This window comes from Diabrotica virgifera, chromosome 6, assembly GCF_917563875.1.
Source record: "Diabrotica virgifera virgifera chromosome 6, PGI_DIABVI_V3a".
Taxonomy (NCBI): Eukaryota; Metazoa; Arthropoda; class Insecta; order Coleoptera; family Chrysomelidae; genus Diabrotica; species Diabrotica virgifera.
The window spans coordinates 209,007,937-209,027,098 of record NC_065448.1 but is presented as its reverse complement, the minus strand read 5'-3'; the positions used below and the strand labels follow the sequence as shown (position 1 = coordinate 209,027,098).

The window sequence follows — 19,162 nt, the reverse complement described above, 5'->3', positions numbered from 1 at the left end:
GCCGATTCCTCAGACGCGAACGAGTTGCGCGTACTTCTCCCGCCAAAGAGAGTGGGCCTTCTGCTTGTTCTTTATTCTGTGCCCTGTCTACATCGACTGTCATTAAAAATCCTCCATGCGAGGCGACCATTCTGCTATCTGACACCGCAGTATTCAAATGGTAAGGTCTTTTTGACCTTACCATGATCAAATATTCGTTTTATATATAATGTAATTTTCGTGTGAAAGTCCTTTGTGCTCGTTCTTGATGTTTAACTTTTCTGGATACAAAATTAACCAGCAGCAAATTGAACAATTTTTTAAACAGACAGACAAGGTTTTTTCCAACCAATAAAAAACTACATAAGAAACAGAAGTATTTCATATCATAAATGGAACCCATCTCTCTTCATAGTGGTATTTTGACCTTTTTGACGTAAGTTAAACTTTGAATTCTAAGATCAATTATTCATTAGAGATCTTTTATTGTAGCATAGCTCCGAAGATGGCTTTATAAGCCGAAAGCGCTCAGCTAAGAATTATTAATTTTACACACTTCAAAAGTACACTTCTCCCCCTTTTACCTGTTGTCATAAGTGTGTACAAAACTTTTTCAGTCTTTACTTTTGTAAAGTTGTTTGTCAACATATTCGAATTTTGTTAATTATTTATAAATTACAATGGATGTTAAGTGATTTAATTTAATAAAAATATATCATAGAGTAATTTCAATATTTCAGATAAATATGAGTTGTTTATTAGTCTAATTCGGGGTTATCCACACATATACGATAAGTAAATCCAATAAACATTTTAAAGACTAGGAAATGAAACAAAATAGTTGGAAATCCCACGGCAGCAAGGAGCATATCGTGTATTTCCTATTCCGTGTAACACACAAAATGGATATATTTTATAATAAATAATAATAGTATAAATAAATAAACACAAAGTTTGTTTATGGCTTGTTCACAGAACAGTGATATGGGACTCTCTCCCATTCACAATGGACGTAACCATAAGATGAACGTAAACCGTAATTTGTACATAATTTTATGCAGCGTTCACAATAGACTTAAATTTTACGTAAAGACAGAACGTAAAAGTCTTTACGTAAAATTTAAGTCTATTGTGAACGCTGCATAAAATTATGTACAATAATTACGGTTTACGAAATGATAACGGTTTACGTTCATCTTATGGTTACGTCCATTGTGAACAAGCGCTTACGGTTCGTATAGGCTATGTTGTTGAATCAAGTCATTATGTTTCTACTCATGCGCAAAAATTCCGCAACGTCGAATTATAAATTGACATTACTGGGTGCATTCAGCAGACACAATCGCTAACTAATCGATTAGTGATTTTCTGCTGAATGCCACATAAATTGTGACATTCAGCATGTAAATCACAAATCGATTACTAATCGATTAGTTAGCGATTGCGTCTGCTGAATGCACCCATTATTTTCTTACGTCTCCACTCCGTTTCTTCCTTAGACAAGGAAAGAGAGAGGACGAGTAATCCTTGACCAAAAGTGAAGCCAAACTGACACCAGGGGCCTGATTCTAATTCATTTCGACAGTCGCAATTTCATTTCGACACCGCGCGATTCTTGGGGATATTAACCTTATTATGTTGAGACTGCTCAGAATTTGGGTTGGCGCTTCGTTTCTTGGATTTTGTTGATAGTCTGGGAAAATTATCGAAAAAATACCATTTTTGGGAAAAATTATTTACCAGCTATTTTATTGCTAAAATCGAATCTTAAGATTGCATATATTAGTAATATGGGGTATGACAAGTCCGCAGAAAGTGTGTTATTTTATTTATAAACAAATTAGCACTCCTAAATCTTCTTTTTTTTTTCAATTAGTGGTCTGTAACTCCTATATTTTTTCCTTTGAGCCAAAAACACTCAAATAAAAATTCACCGTAATTTAGTTCTGCACAAAGTTATTTTTTTTCCGATTTCCTTCAACAAAAATTTTACTCAGAAAATCCGAGTTTTCCCAAAAAATCTGCCATTTTCAATTAAAATTTTAGGGAAGTACCTAATTATTTATCAATAATTAAATAATTGAAGACATGAAAGATTTATTATAGTAGATTATACAGAGGGGCTAAATTATGGAATAAATTCATTTCTTTAAAACGGACGATTTTGGAGCAAAATCCCGAAAGAGGTCGATTTTTATTTTTAAATTACAATTTTTTGGCATATATTTCATACTAGTGACGTCATCCATCTGAGCGTGATGACGTAATCGATAATTTTGTTAATGGGAATAGGGGTCGTGTGGTAGGTCATTTGAAAGGGCGTTTAATTCTATATTCAGTAATATAAACATTAATATCATTAGGTATTTATACATGGTTGCCAAAAAAAAATTTTGAATTAAATTAATTGGCGCAAAAAGAAGAATGTATGTAATTTATTTAACTCAAAATACATTGTACTGCTGTCAGAAAATAGAAAAAAAGGTTTATTTCACAAATAAACATTTCTTTTCGCTTAAATTAAATCACAAACAGACTCCCTCCTACCTATTGGCAGTTTGAACTTTTAATTTAAGCTAAAAGCAATGTTTATTTGCAAAATAAACATTTTTTTCTATTTTCTGACAGCAATACAATGTATTTTGAGTTAAATAAATTACATGCATTCTTCTTCTTGCGTCAATTAATTTAATTCAAAATTTTTCTTGGCCTCCCTGTATAAATAATGAAACTAATGTTTATAATACTGAATAGAGAATTGAACGCCTTTGTAAATGAGCTACAACACGAACCCATATTCCTATTTAAAAAAATAATTACGTCATCACGCTCGGATGGATGACGTCACTAGTTTGAAATATATGCCAAGAAATTTAATTTAAAAATAAAAATCGACCTGTTTCGGGATTTTTCTCTAAAATCGTCCATTTTAGAGAAAATGAATTTATTCCATAATTTAGCCCCTCTCTGTATATCAGGAGACCGGCGACAATCTAACCAATAGTTTAGCAATAATTAAAATGTTAATTAAAAAATTTCGGTCGAAATAATAACCAGAAAGATTATGATACACCAGAATAACTATGATTTTCATATAAAAAAGCACTATACCTATTCAACGTACCTTACAGGATTGAAATTGGACCATTTGAGCGGTCTCGGGAATGTTATAAAGAAACAATTTTTTGGCTTATAAACAAATAGAACCCCTCAGAAAATATTAGATTAAATTAAATTAAGTTAACGCTGTTGAAAAGAGCACGGCTTCTGTGTCCTTTTCGAAGAAAAACAAATTGAATTGCGAGGAGTGATTCCAGGTATAACCGGTCAAATTTGACCGGCATTTGCGACAGAGTTATAAACAACAGGATTTTAATCTTTGAACCATTAGATACCTTTTAATTCCGGTCTTCTTTGTACATACAAATTTTCATATCTTCAAGACACTCATAACAAAAAAGATTTATGTCACTGTCACCAAATTATTTAATTATTGATAAATAATTACTTCCCTCAAATTTTAGTTGAAAATTAAAGATTTTGTTTGGAAAACCCGAATTTTCCGAAGAAAATTTCCGTCGAAGGAAATTGGAATAAATTATCAATGTGCAGAATTACTGTCAATTTTTATGTGAGTGTTTTGGTTTAAAGTTAAAATTTTCGGAGTTATAGAGCAATAATAAAAAAAGATTTCGGAGCGCTAATTTGTTTATAAACAAAATAGCACACTTCGGGAATATAGGATGAAATCGTCGAAAGAATGGCAAAGGGGGCTTTGGAGTAAACGAGCTTAAGCAAAAAATTAAGAATTTAAGGTGCACTTATAATCAAGAGTGTTTAAAAATACAAAAATCGGTTTCACTATACTAGCATCAGTACTATACTTGTACTCTCCTCATGTGAATGGTATCAAGCCATTTTTGGTAGAGTACTACCGCTACTCTACTCTCCTCAAAACTCTACCCATGTAAACAAGTCTTTAGAAACAGTGGAAAATGAGGTAGCTAGTAGAGTAGTAGTAGAGTAAAATATACTGGTTTAGCAAATTACAATGTTTTAAGGTAATACAGTAGCGATAAACAGGTAGCCAAAACGTGTTCCAAGATTGTCACTGTAATTTTGAATATTTTTTCGAGGCATTTGGCACACGTATTCGTAAAATAATAAAGAATGGCGGTACAGAGCCCAATTTGAAAAATATATTAATATGTGGAAATTACTCTGTAATTATACAATATTTAAAAAACGAGCCTGTACCGTCATTAAGAAGAACAAAAAAATACACTTTCTTCAAATAAACTTTTTTATCCGATGCCTAGATTTTGTGTAATTTTGGAACTACTAATGAAATAAAAAATTTTAGTAGTTCCAAAATAACACAAAATCGGATAAAAAAGTTGTATTTGAAGAAAGTGTATTTTTTTGTTCTTCTTAATGGCGGTACAAGCTCGTTTTTTTTATATTGTATTTAATTACAGAGTAATTTCCACATATTAATATATTTTTCAAATTGGGCTCTGTACCGCCATTCTTTATTATATTACGAATATGTGTGCCAAATATCTCGAAAAAATATTCAAAATTACAGCCGCAATCTTGAAACACATTTTCGCTACCTGTTGATCGATACTGTTTCCTCTTAAGATAGGTTTAATAGTTATTTATGATATAAGTATTAAAAGTGCAATTTTAAGACGCGCATGTGAAAGTTAACTTGAAAAAATAATTTTATTAATGTTTTGACTTCCACATCAGATGTCATTGTCAAAATACAAAATATTCATTATTATTAGGTTTGTTCTAGCAAACAGTCAAACTAGTCAAAAACCATCAGCAAACAGTTGGTCAGTAAAAGAACATAATACAGTCACCAGTGCGATCCCCTCTACTCGCGCTGGTCCACTATTCGCTGATGGTTTCAAACTGATGCTAGAACAAACCTATTATTATTATGCATATCATTATCTGTAAATAATATTTCTTCTGATTGTTAATTGTAAAGGATAGAAAAATTACCATTTATTTTATTTTTTTTAGAATCAGCTGAGAGAAGTGGTCTACAAAAAACCAGGAAGGAAACGGAATATGTGGCTACGAAAGGCAAAAGAAAGGTTTACAAAGCAAATGTGACACATTTTTTTGAAATATTTAGGAATATGAGTAAATTGCATTAAAAAAATGTATGAAAAGATTTTGTTCAATAAAAATGTTTATATTTATCAAGGATGTATTATTTGGTATGGCCACATATCGTCAGTGATGTAATAATACATCCTATCTGTTTTTTCATGAGTTTTGTAAGAGAGACTAAAAACTTATCTTAGGGTCACCTCCTGTTTTCATATGATATTTTTTTACTTGTTTTGTAGTAAATTAAACTATCTATGAACTACAAAACAAGTCAGAACTTACATATGAACACAGGAGGTGACCTTAAAACATGTTTTTCCATCTCTCATACAAAACTCATGAAAAAACAGATAGGAGGTATTGTCACATCAGCAAGGATGTACAGTGATGAGTGCCCTAATAACCGGCAAAATATGGGCAACATATTTAGTTGTGAGATAAAAAGAAATGAAACTAGTCGAGCTGGGAAATTTAGCGAAATTAACCTTTAAATTTACGTTATATTGATCCCACCTTTACACATATCGGAGGAGTATGTCAACTAAAACTGTCACTGTGACAGTGGTAGTTTCCAAACTCGTCTGATATGTCTGAAGGTGGTACACAATCAATACAATCTAAATGTATAAGTTAATATCGCTAAATTTCCCAGCTCGACTAGTTTCATGTCTTTTTATCTCGGTACTTAATACATCTTTTGTGCTATTTTGCCGGTTATTAGAGCGCTCATCACTGTATTTCTGGTATATCCAGGGAATGTCTACAAAATATATTTTGAATGTCCAGAGAACATTCGTGGACATTCATGGAATGTTCCAATAAGACATTCAGGTAATGTTTAAAATGCTGACACAGGATTTTCCTGGGATGTTCAGGGAACATGTTTTCGGGGATATTCCAGGAATTTTTCAATGTCTGTGTACCTTCTATGGAATATTTTGGTGTTATTACCGCCGCACTCCACTTGCGATTTGTAATCAGGAAGATTGAACACATTGTTTCAAATACAAGTCAATCCATTTGTGACTAAATAATCATGGATTGACTTCTATTTGAAAGAATGTGTTCAATCTTCACAACTACAAATCGCAAGTGGAGTCCGGCGCTTAGGGCTACTTCCTCTTCGGTATTATGTATTATACTACAGAAATCAGGAACTTTCCTTCTAAATATATGTATGCATCTTGGCCATCAAACATATTCTTCCAAACATTTTTTTAAGGGGTTACATAGGTCTTGTGGGTAAAAAAGTGACTTTTTAAAAAAATTATATCTCGAAAACTAAAATTTATTTTTATTTATAATTGGAACATGTAAAAGTATAGTACTTAAGGTAGTCTCAAAAAAAGTTTCAGCCAAAAATATTCATTTTTGTAGAGTTTAAGTTTTTTTGCGTTGGCAGCATAACTAAGTCCAGTCTCATCTGAAATCAAAAAGTTTCTTGTAGTTTATACCTCTGGCTAGAATATGAACGAAGGAATTTAAAAAAATGAAATTTGAAGATTTTACATAAGTTAAAACACATTTTTGACCCCAATTTTTCTCATTTTTAAAGTAGTTTTTTTATAAAACAAAAATGACCTCATCTAATAAAAAATCCTTTGTTCATTCACTAGCCAGAGGTATAAACTACAAGAAACTTTGATTTCAGATGAGACTGGACTTATTATGCTGCTCACCACAAAAAAGGGCTGTTGTCGAAAAATTGCAGTCAACTCTACAAAAATGAATATTTTTGGCTAAAATTTTTTTGAGAGTACTATACTTTTACATGTTTCAATTATAAATAAAAATAATTTTTAGTTTCCAAGATATAATTTTTTTAAAAAGTCACTTTTTTTACCTGCAAGACAACAACTTAACAAATTGTTGATTTCAAATTGTAACAGTTGTTTTGCAAAGTATGCTGCCCTCTTGTATTTTCTGTGTTATCTTCAAAAAACACAAAACAAAAAAAAATAAAACAAAAGTTTAACCACCTTCACACCACAGAATCAAGCAATCAAGTTACACAAACTCTTCTATGCACAAATTTTCAAACACCTCACCTGACACAGCGTCTCAAGTACGATTGCGCGAATTGATAAATATAACTCCGCACGACCACGCAACTCGAAACACAAGTACGCAAACACGGTTGCGTGAAGCGTGGCTCGCAATCGTGAAATTTACGAGACTTGCTCGACCTGTAGATTCTTGTTAATTTAGCCCCTCTGTATAATCTACTATAATAAATCTTTCATGTCATTAATTATTTAATTATTGATAAATAATTAGGTACTTCCCTAAAATTTTAATTGAAAATTGCAGATTTTTTGGGAAAACTCGGATTTTCTGAGTAAAATTTTTGTTGAAGGAAATCGGAAAAAAAAATAACTTTGTGCAGAACTAAATTACGGTGAATTTTTATTTGAGTGTTTTTGGCTCAAAGGAAAAATTTTAGGAGTTACAGACCACTAATTGAAAAATAAAGAAGATTTAGAAGTGCTAATTTGTTTATAAATAAAATAACACACTTTCTGCGGACTTGTCATACCCCATATTACTAATAAAGTAACGCATAAATTCGTTATTTCGTAAACTGGTTACTTTAAGGAAAATTCCCGAAACACGTCGATTTTTATTTTTAAATTACGGTTTTTTGGCATATATATCATACTAGTGAAGTCATCCATCTGGGCGTGATGACGTAATCGATGATTTTTTTAAATGAGAATAGGGGTCATATGATAGCTCATTTAAAAGGGTATTCAATTCTCTATCCAAGAATATAAACATTAACATAATTATTTATACAGTGTGTTCAAAAAACATTTTTTAATTAAAATAAGTGAGACAAAAAGAAGAATATAATGTAATTATTTAATTCAAAATACATTTTACTACTGTCAGTAAACAGAAAAAAATTTTATTTGGCAAATAAACATTGATTTTCGCTTAAACGAAATGTTCAAACTGCCAAGCGACAGGTGGGTGGCAGCTTTAACATTGAATTTAAGCAAAAAACAATATTTATTTCTCAAATAAACATTTTTTTCCTGTTTTCGGACAACAGTAAAACGTATTTTGAATTAAATAAATTACGTACATTCTTCTTTTTGTTTCAATTATTTTAATTAAAAAAATGTTTTTTGAACACCTTGTATAAATAATTAGGTAAATGTTTATATTAGTGAATAGAGAATTGAATACCCTTTCAAATGAGCTATCACATGACCATTCTCATTTAAAAAAATCATCGATTACGTCATCGCGCCCAGATGGATGACGTCACTAGTATGATATATATGCCAAAAAATCTGAATCTAAAAATAAAAATCGACCCGTTTCAGGATTTTTCATTAATGTCGCTGGTTTACGAAATAATGAATTTATGCGTTACTTTATGGACGCACTGTATATGCAATCTTAAGATTCGATTTTAGCAATAAAATAGCTGGTAAATAATTTTTCCCAAAAATGGCATTTTTTCGATAATTTTCCCAGACTATCAACAAGTTCCAATAAACGGGAGCGCCAACCCAAATTCTGAGCAGTCTCAACATGATAAGATTAATATCCCCAGTTGTAACTAATATCGAAATGAATAAGAATCGCTATTTTCTGCGGCTGTCATGGCGGTGTCGAAATGAAATTGCGACTGTCGAAATGAATTAGAATCAGGCCCTGGATTCCGTGCACTGTAGATATCTACATGTCGCTTTCTATTGGTGTCAATTTTCGTAAAAATATTTGAATTTTAGCTTTAATTGAATTATTTTCTAGTTTTGCTAGGTTATACTCTAATTGATGCTGAAGTGAGACTTAGTAAAACAAGAAAATATTTGAATTAAAACTAAAAATTCAAATATATTGACATTAATAGAAAGCGATATGCGCAGTGTCAATATATTTTAATTTTTAGTTTTAATTCAAATATTTTCTTGTTTTACTAAGTCTCACTTCAGCATCAATTAGAGTATAACCTAGCAAAACTAGAAAATAATTCAATTAAAGCTAAAATTCAAATATTTTTACGAAAATTGACATCGATAGAAAGCGACATGTAGATATCTACAGTGCACGGAATCCAGGCCCAGGGCCCTGGCTTCACTTTTGGAACATGTGCAGGGTTGCCAACGACCGAACCTCGTTTTCTACTAGATTTATATATAAAATCTACTAAATTCTACTAGATTCAGGATAAAATCTACCAAAAATTCTACTAAATTATTTGCTCACAAATGACACATGACAGCCAAAAAAGAAGAAAAAAATGACAGATGACTGCCCAAAAAAGAAGAAGAAATGACAGATGACAGTCGAAAAAGAAGAAGGAATGACGGATGACAGCCGAAAAAGAAGAAGAGATGACAGGCTATTTTGTTATATACAAAAACCAGTTTTATTTAAAATATAATAATTTTTATAAATATTGACATGAGCAACAAAACTGAAACTTCTAAAAAATAATTTCAAAAAATGTTAAATACTTATTCTATACAAAAATATATCCTCTCTAGGAGAAAGTGGGGAAAACAAGAGAAACAAGTTACATTTTAACTAATACCATTGTTTAAGAACTACCCTTTTTTAAACAATGCTAATACATTTTGTACACTTAATTTTTATAAAGTCACTTTCTTGTGCTTAACACAGTTTACTATCCAAAATTTTACTTTAAAATTAAGTTAGTTTAACGTTTTGAATTGTAAACTTATGTTAATGTAAAACTATAGCGTATTCCCAGTAAAAATAGTGCATTAAAGTTAATTTCTAACACTCAATAAACCCCAACTGATAAAATGCTGCCAGCATTGGCAATTTCATCTGATTGCACATATCACAAAAATATCCTCTCTAAAAAGAAATAAGTAGGTAAAAATAAGTTGTATTTAACTGAAAGGAAAGTTCTACATATTAAACATGTAAAAGACAAGTATAAATTCTAGGTAAAAAAATATTAAATAGTATATATGTACAAAGTTCATTTTTAACTTAAAATATTTTCGATTTCCTCAAATTCTAAACCTACAATGGTATGTTTATGTCTTTTGTAATGTCTAAAGGTAGGTATATTGGAATTAAAATAACATTTGTATATATTTTTTTCTCCTTGTGAACTCTTATTTACAATCAATTTCTTAAGCAAGTTTGAATGAAATTTTAAGCAAGGAAGGATGATGATCCAATGATGCTTCGTCTTATAGGTTTATTTCACTGTTGTATTAAATCGTGTAGCCACGTTTGCTTGAATCTTCTGATTATTTGTCCATTGGCAGATATGTTTGATCAGTTCGTTGTCTTGGTTTCTTGTTCGACTTTCATGGTTGGTCGCTGTATTTCATCTATTACGAAGGGAATATTCAGATCAGTGTGAGATTACTGACATACCAAGGTGCACCAGTAATTAATCAAAGGACTTTTGATTGAAATTGTGGTATGGTTGTGATGTGTGTTAATTTAGCACAATCCCAGAGGTGGATACCATACATCCTAATTGATTTCAACATGGCTTTGTATAGTAGGAATTTGTTATTTAATGACAATTTGGATGCCCTACCAAGGAACCAGTACATTTGTCTGAACTTGAGATCCAACTGCCTGCATTTCATTTGGAGGTGTTTGTTCCATGTTATCCTTTGGTTGATATGCAATCTAAGGTATTTAAGATGCAATGTAAATTAATTTGAATGCACAAATATCATGCTTGAGACGAGACATTGTGGAAAAGTTTAGGATTTGTTAAAATTCTGGATTCAAAAATAGGAGTTCAATTCAACAGATATATAACATAAATGGTATTAACAATATAAACAGGTTAATACAATAAAACAAAGGTTTAAGTCTTTATTTTTTAAATTTTAATACTTTATGTATTAGAATCTATTAGAAGTTTTGAACCAAAAGTATTACACTTTTATTTGCATGCTATCAGCATTTGGTTATTTAAATGTACTATAACAAACCACCATAAACCATAAAGCCAATTCCTTTACTATTATTTTTTTTGTCCTTTATGTTAAAGTTGGTACATTTAAATACAAGCGGTACAATATTAGTAATTTATTAATTTTCTTCTGTCACCTTGGTAACACTGTTTTGACACATGATCCAATTAGGCAATCCAAACCACGTGACTATTTTGACGTTTAAATGGCGGTCGTATGGCATGCAGTCGATTTTGCTGGTTTACTTGCATTGTTGCACTTGTGCTTTTCGTTGTAGAGTTGGTGTTAAAATTGTTTTATTTAGTTACTTGTACCCTTTGAAAAACTGTCTTTTTCAAGACAACATTGCAATATTATTTGTGAGAGTCGGACTTTTGTTTTTATTACAAATATGGCTTTAAAAGAAAGTTCATATTTGGACCAACTAAGAATAAGCTCTCCTGAAGCCGCAGATAGATATTTGGACAAAATCAAACAACTTAACTGTGATCCATATGCTCTAAGTGAAGTCGATTTTGATTATGGACTTACCTATGTGCCACCAATAGCTTCCATGGACATTCTGACCTATATTGTTTTTACTCACAGCTTTTATACCCATGAACAAATGAGAGCTTATAAAAGTTTAGCAGCTTACAAATATTTCAAGTCTGGCTTTGTAGAAAAAGTGGGTTTTAAAGTTATTAATGATCTGGTGCTTTTAATAGGCAAGGTAAGAGTAGTACCTGTATTTCAAATTTTTTAAGAAAAAATACCTGATTTGTTAATAATCAATATTAAAGAGATTACTTTTTAGTCTTAGGGTTTAATATAATTGATTGCCTTGATAATTGATTTAATTTTTTTGTTTCAGGTGCAGCATTCAATGAGAGCTAGAGAAACCAAATTAAGAGTTTGGATTATCGCTGAAACAGGTGGTAGTATTTGTACTGCGCATTGTACTTGCATGGCAGGTCTTGGGGAAGTATGTAGCCATGTTACAGCAGTTTTGTACGCTGCAGAGCATGCAGCATATTTGAAGCAGCAGAAAAATGAAAAGAATGTAGCGTGTACAGATGTCAAATCAACTTGGCCAGTTCCAACGCAAAGTGGTACACATCCAATAGAAGCTGCTTCACTAGACTGGGGGAAAGTGATAGAAGAAAAAAATTATAAGGAAATTCCTCCAATGGATGATAGCGAAATGTTGGACTTGCTGCAAGAATTGCAAAATTCCAATTGTGACGCTGTTTTGATGAGGCATGTAGAGCCATTTGCGTCACAACTGTCAGATGAAAATAATGAAAAAGTTAGTATACCAGTCCTTTTTAATGTGTACCATAAAAAATATGAAAAAATGCCTCTAGATGATCTCATTCAACTAGGTATGAAATGTAAAATGGAGGTAACCCAGAATATACGAAGAGAAATAGAAGATAAGACACAGGACCAAAGGAAATGTGCAGAGTGGTATAGACAAAGGACTGGTAGAGTAACAGCTTCAATTTTTAAAGATGTCTGTAGAACCAATGTGGAGAAACCATCCCTATCTTTGATCAAATCAATATGTTACCCTCGCAAAATTTCTACAAGGGCAATAAGATGGGGGATAAATCACGAACAGCTGGCAATTGATGCTTATAAAAAAGAAACTAGCAGGAATCATAGAGACTTTATAGTGAATACAATTGGCTTGGTAGTGTGCATGAAATGGCCTCAGTTAGGTGCCTCACCTGATGGATTTGTGTATTGTGACTGTTGTGCTGCAGGTACCTTAGAAGTAAAGTGTCCATTTTCTCTTCGAGAAAATGGAAATTTACAGGAGTATGCAAGTCGAAAGGACTCCTGTCTTGAATGTGATAAAACTGGTACAGTAAAAATGAATAAAAAACATAAGTACTATTACCAGGTGCAAGCACAAATATTTATTTGTAAACTTAATTATTGTGACTTTGTTGTCTGGTGTCCTAATTTTATATTTATCGAAAGAGTTTTACCAGACATAAAATTTTGGGAAGAAATTAAAGATAAAGTCCTAAATTTTCATGCAAAAGTAATTATGCCTGAACTTTTAGGACGTTATTACACTTCCAGAGTACCAGGTGGCAATATAACAAAGTGGTGTTTTTGCAATAATGTCGATGATGGCCAACCTATGGTTCAATGCTCATATGAGAATTGTAATATTTTCTGGTTCCATATTGGGTGTGTAAATTTATTAGAAAAACCCAAAACTAGGTGGACATGTTCAATATGCAACCAGAAACTATTTCATGATTATGCCACATAAAATTTTAATGGTTCATGTTTCCATTATTTTCATAATCATTATTGAGTCCATTCACTCTCTTCTTCCATTTCGCACTTTCTGCACCATGGTTCATTCACCTTACTTGTCACCATTTCAGTGACCGTTTTCATCTCTCGTTTATTGAGGTTCATGAAACTGTTTGAGTTTTTTATTAATATTCTTGATTATTTTTTTTTATTTAGTCTAGACTTGAACTTGAGTGGTTCTCCTTTTCTATTGATGATTCTTTATCAGCCATTTCTGAACCTCATTTTTCGTAGCATCATTAGTGATGCCACAGAAAGGTTCGGGACCTTCAAAAGTTTCCCTCGAGCCATGTTTATTCCATATATACATACAAAAGTACAGTGTACCATAGTATACATATACTTTTAAGAGGAAATTTTGAAACTTTGTTTCCTTAATATTTTTACAATTCATTCTACGGTTGATATAGGTCAGTCTCCGAAACATCAAATAAATACATTCTTTTCAGTTTTCATATGATTTATTTTCATTAAAATTGTCACAAATTTTTTATTAATATCAAAATACAAAAACAACCAATGAGGTGTACATAAATAATATACGCTAGCCACAGTCATTATTGTAAGAATGCTACTTAAAGTTAAAATTAAATCATTTGAATGCAAATTATTGTCTGGAATTGTTGAATTCTGGACATTATTTTCGTTCTAGTTGAACACATTTTTTTATGCAATCATTATGTTACTACATGATCTCTTGCTCTTGTATTGGCTTTTAAATTGTTAACTGTATATTTTGACCAATAAACCTACCACTTTCGAATGATAATATTATGATTTACTATCTTTTAGTAAAGTCGTCCCAGGAACGCAACTCATCAATATTGGCAATATCATTTTAAAGTCTTCTTCATTAAAATGTATAATCCATGTCTGAATTGCTGATATAAATGAGTCAGATTAAATAAATTATTAGAAGAATTTTTTACTAAGCAATAACATTTTTGTTTAATTTAATATTTTGTATTTTGACAACACCCGACTTGGGCGTCGAAACGTTAATAAAATCATTTTTTTGGTAAAATTGTGGCTTATTTCCCATTGAAAATAGTTGATTATAAAGTACTTTACAACATAAAGCAAAATGTTTATTTATTTATAAATCAAACAGACAAAAATGCCCAATTTTGTTTATATTATACCGATTTAACAACAATAGATCATCAGAACTGCAAGCTTCCCCACAACAAAGATTTGTAAAATGATGAATTCAATATTTTTAAAATTATTTAAGTATACAAAAGAGTTTTAATTCTTTAAACAATTAGCGGCCAAATCTGTGAGTAGAACTTTTTACTTTAACATATTTAAAAACCAACAAAAAAAGTTTTAGAAAAATATAAGCTTGTTTGATTTTGTCTGAAACAATGCAAGTTTTCTTGCTGTAGCTATTTATAATTCAAAACTAACTGACAACCTCGACAACATGGCATATATATATATATATATATATATATATATATATATATATCCTAGTTTTGGCCAAAGGTGTCATTGATTGTTTTTCGTAGTGACACTTCAGATGTGTACCAAAAATTATTAAAAGAAATACTAAAAAGGCGACAATCTGGTGAAATAGGTTAAATTTAATTAAATTGGAACAATAGGAGGGCATAAATTAATCAAAACACATGCTATAAAAATTATCTTATCAACTATATTTATACCATCAGTAACATGGGTTAACATAGAAATCGGAAGTGGCTCTGAAAAAATATTAAATTTATTTTTAATGGAGCCAATAACTCTTTCTACGTGGATTCTAACCTGTGCAATGTTTCTAGTTTCTTCCAGCTCTAGTGGAAGCAATTGTTTTTTCCCCTTGGTAAAAGCTGGAATTACTAGCTTTGCTTGTAACACATCTAAAAATTCTTTTATTAAAAAACCTCGATCTGCTATCACAATATCTTGGGGTTCTATTTTATCCAAAAAACCAGAGAGCTCTACTATTTGTTTATCTGATGTTCTTCCTCCCCATGCTTTACTGATATATGAAATACAGCCTTGGGGAGTAATTCCAATAAGGAATTTAACTGTGTTATGATGTTTATAGTTTGACCATGTTTGCTGCTGGGTTAAATAACTAGCTGGTTTTTGGATAAACACCTCAAAGCAATCAATGATAATTGTGGTCTTATCATGAAAGACTTCTCTAAAGCAAGAAGGCATGTTTTTTTTAATAATTTCCCGATCTGGCCATTTTATGCTATTTTTAAATCTTTGATACATTATTGAGATGATGGTATTAAAATAGGTGGAACATGTTGATTGAGAAATGCCAAATTGGTAGGCCAAATATTTAAAATCTAGATTAAGTCTCATTTTCATCAATGTCAACAAATATTGTTGAGAGGGATCTAAAACAGTTACTGAGGATGATGGAATAAATGGTTTAATTCTGTCAAATACTGACTTCAAAACAGAAAAATTTAAACCGGTATAATATAAACATTTCGGATTGTCCGTTTCTAGTGACTCGAAACTTAAAATGGTCTTATTAATTCTGCGAGTCAACTCGTCAATTTTTTTATTTGCAAATTTTAATTGTTGAGCCATCTGTTCAATATCATCTGAGGTTAACTCAGTTTGAGTTTCGGTTCCAGTACGGTCTTCATACATTGCTGTAGTGTTACTTTCACTTACTGTATTGTTTTCATTCTGTAACAAACATAATTGATTATAAATTGGGATCCTTATAGTGGAACCATATGCAAGCTTTAACAGAATTAAGCAAAAATACAACAGTTTTAATTTCAAAATATCAAACTTATGACAGTTTCTTATTATAAAATCATATACTTTACATTTATACGAATCTTGAAGGTTAGTTGTGAGTCAAACTGAATACCTAGATCTTTTATAATGTCTTCACAATCCGATACAACATTGGTAACAGAGTAATTAAGGTTTTTACATGTACTGTCGACTATTATACACTGATCTCTATAATTAAAATTCCCTTTAAGAGTGTAAGCGCAAATATTTTACTGCTATCCCTACCTTTTCTGTCTTTACATGACAAATTATGTGTAGTAAAATTCTCACTGGTATGGATATGTAAACATTAGTTGACAATGTCATCATTAACTTTAAAAATATGGCTTTTGAAAGTTCTTGGATAACTGTTACTTGCATAATGGCTTAAATTATTAATTCAGTTAATTAATATGATAATTTTTTCACTAGCTATGTATTCAGTGATTGTAATAATTTATATATTGTACAACAAAAACTAACACCCAATCAAGCAAAAGTGATTTTTTAATAATATATTGTTACTATAGAACGCTTACAATTTTGAACATCTGTAACAACAAAATACTTGGATCACAGAATATATACTGGTGTATTCCCCGCCTGGATCTTCCATAAATAATAAACAATAAATAACTTTTTATTAAGTTCACGTCTTCAATCAATTATTCATCAAATACACTATCAATATTATTTAATCAATAACTCAAAATATTCCTGATGCCATGTCAAATATTTAACATTGTCACTGTCTTATCACCATATTCTATTCGACTCAGTGCGTTGTATGATAAAGATAACGAATGTTCGATTTGGAAAATATCACCATTTTTAATCCTGAAAAAACAAATAAATATTTTTAAAAAATTTAAATGCAGAATGAAAGACTAAATTGTTATCAAGGGCCGAAAGTCCCTTAGAATAAATAAAAAGTTTTCTTTTGAATGAGATATTTTAAAATAAAAAACACACTACATTTTCTCTTAGTTTTTCACCCCTGTAACTTATTAAAATAAACATAAAAGTTTTCAGGGACTTTCGCCCTCGGTAATAAAGTAATCTTTCATTCTGCATTTAAATTTTTCAAAAATACTTATTAGTTTTCTCAGGTTTTGAAAAGAATGAATCCGATTTAAATAGCATTGTAGCCGAAACTTTGTACGGATCCCCTTAATTCCAAATCAATTTAAAGTTAATGACATTCTCTTTTAATTAGTATACCTCAATAAATGTATCATTGTCCTCTTGTGAAACCTTTGTGGAAGATCTTTTCTTTACTCTTTCCAGTCTTTCAAGGTCCTGCTTTCGTTTTACAGGTCCCCTAGAGTAACCCATATTTTGGGTTGGTATCCAATCAGGATCATTTACATCTTCAAGTTTTGCAGGTTGTCCTAAAACAAAATTATATAACGTAGATACACAGTTAGTAGGCATTCGCATCGGGTAAAATTTTTTGGGAAAATAGCTTAAAACAATGTATATTTTCATATTTTCCAAAAAATTTTACCCGATGCGAATGCCTACTAACTGCCACGGCACCTACAATATTTTATTGAAATATATTAAGATTAATATTATTTCTTTATAGAAAATTATTGACAAACCTTGAATAAAATGTTTGGAACACACTTTTTGATATTTTAATTTTGATTCTGTCAGGTCTGCTCTTCGTATGGCCCTTATCCATTTTTTTCTGCGTTTAACAGTTAATTCATTCAAGTGGATAGCATGTTTAAACTTCAGTGGTTTGGGAATAGCAAAAAAAGATACTTTATCCCTTTTCGACCTGCTTCCACAGTTCACTACAATACATGTTAGTGGCATAGCTATTACTAACTAACCTAAAATAATAAAATACATAAGTAAAAAATCTATTTTAGGGATGCTTAATATAATTTATTATTAAACTTTGAAATATAAAATTTGTTAACCTACCTTTCTTCAACCTTCCAAATTACTTAGTTAAATAAAACTTTTTAAGTACTTATTCTAGTTTATTGATGTAAACAATATTTTTTATTATGTCACAGAAGTATGTTAGCAATACTTAGGCGGATATAAATATACGAAAATTACTTTAAATACTTAAAAAACAATATTTATCATATGCTTTCAATGTATTGCATGCCAATCGCCAGACATATTGGAATAGTTTGACAGATCGTTGGATTCCCTAATATGTCTGACTTGACTATTCTGTCTAAATCCCGAGCCGAGGATTAGCGGCGTGTAATTTGGGTTGCCTATATAAACTTGAATCAACGAAATGGGCCTTGAGTGTTATTAAAACGCTGAAAAGACCGTTTAGTGATAATAAAAAGGGTGGGTTGTGATTGCGCGCAGCGGTCAAATACCTCCTGCCCTGCGGTTCTCTCACTCTAATACCCGTAAGTTAGGTTTGGACCGAAGGGTTAGGTCTTCCTCCTTTCAGGCAAAAACCGATATTTACTGCGGTTGCATGATATTTAATATTAAAATAGTATTGGATGTGGTAGAATGTAGACTCTTTGTATAATTATCAATTGAACAGTGAAGCTGTTAGATCAATTTTCCGATTCAATCATTTCTACTGTTCACAGTTCTGTGTTTGTGTTTGCTTTTGAGTAGGTATTTCATTTTCTTGACAACGAAAATGTTCGGTGTGGAAATAATTAATAAGTGCTTGGAATGCGGAAACGTGTATAAACGTAAACATGATTTAAAAAGACATGTAAAAAGTTCGCATCCCGACAAATTGGATGCAATTGCCCCTTTAAAAGTGCTTAAAGGCAACGTCTATAAATTTAGACATAAGCCAAGTTTAAACTTTCATGCCAAAAAAATGCACACAAATGTCATTGATTTGTACAGTTGTAATTTTTTGAATAATAAACATTCGCGATTCAAGTTTATATAGGCAACACAAATTACACGCCGCTAATCCTCGGCTCGGGATCTAGACTCGAGTTGACTTGACTGATCTTTTTAATGTAATAATGGTTGTCATTTTGTTAAGCTTTGTTTAATTTAATGTATAATAAATATCTTTCATACTAATAAAGTTGTACGCTAAA

At 31.1% G+C, this 19,162-nt stretch overlaps 2 protein-coding genes across 2 annotated transcripts; one reads left to right on the top strand and one right to left on the bottom strand.

Moving 5' to 3' along the window:
* Positions 1–11,223: 11,223 nt before the first annotated feature.
* On the top strand, positions 11,224–14,124 carry LOC126887181 (uncharacterized). Its single transcript, XM_050654567.1, has 2 exons — positions 11,224–11,751; positions 11,893–14,124. Exons 1-2 carry the CDS (start codon positions 11,431–11,433, stop codon positions 13,306–13,308), a joined length of 1,737 nt encoding a protein of 578 aa, XP_050510524.1. The 5' UTR covers positions 11,224–11,430; the 3' UTR covers positions 13,309–14,124.
* LOC126887183 (uncharacterized) lies at positions 13,795–18,286 on the bottom strand. The gene is made up of 4 exons (XM_050654573.1): positions 18,045–18,286; positions 17,714–17,950; positions 17,331–17,500; positions 13,795–16,013 (listed from the first exon to the last, which is right to left on the bottom strand). Exons 2-4 carry the CDS (start codon positions 17,931–17,933, stop codon positions 14,946–14,948), a joined length of 1,458 nt encoding a protein of 485 aa, XP_050510530.1. The 5' UTR covers positions 17,934–17,950; positions 18,045–18,286; the 3' UTR covers positions 13,795–14,945.
* Between the last annotated feature and the right edge of the window lie 876 nt (positions 18,287–19,162).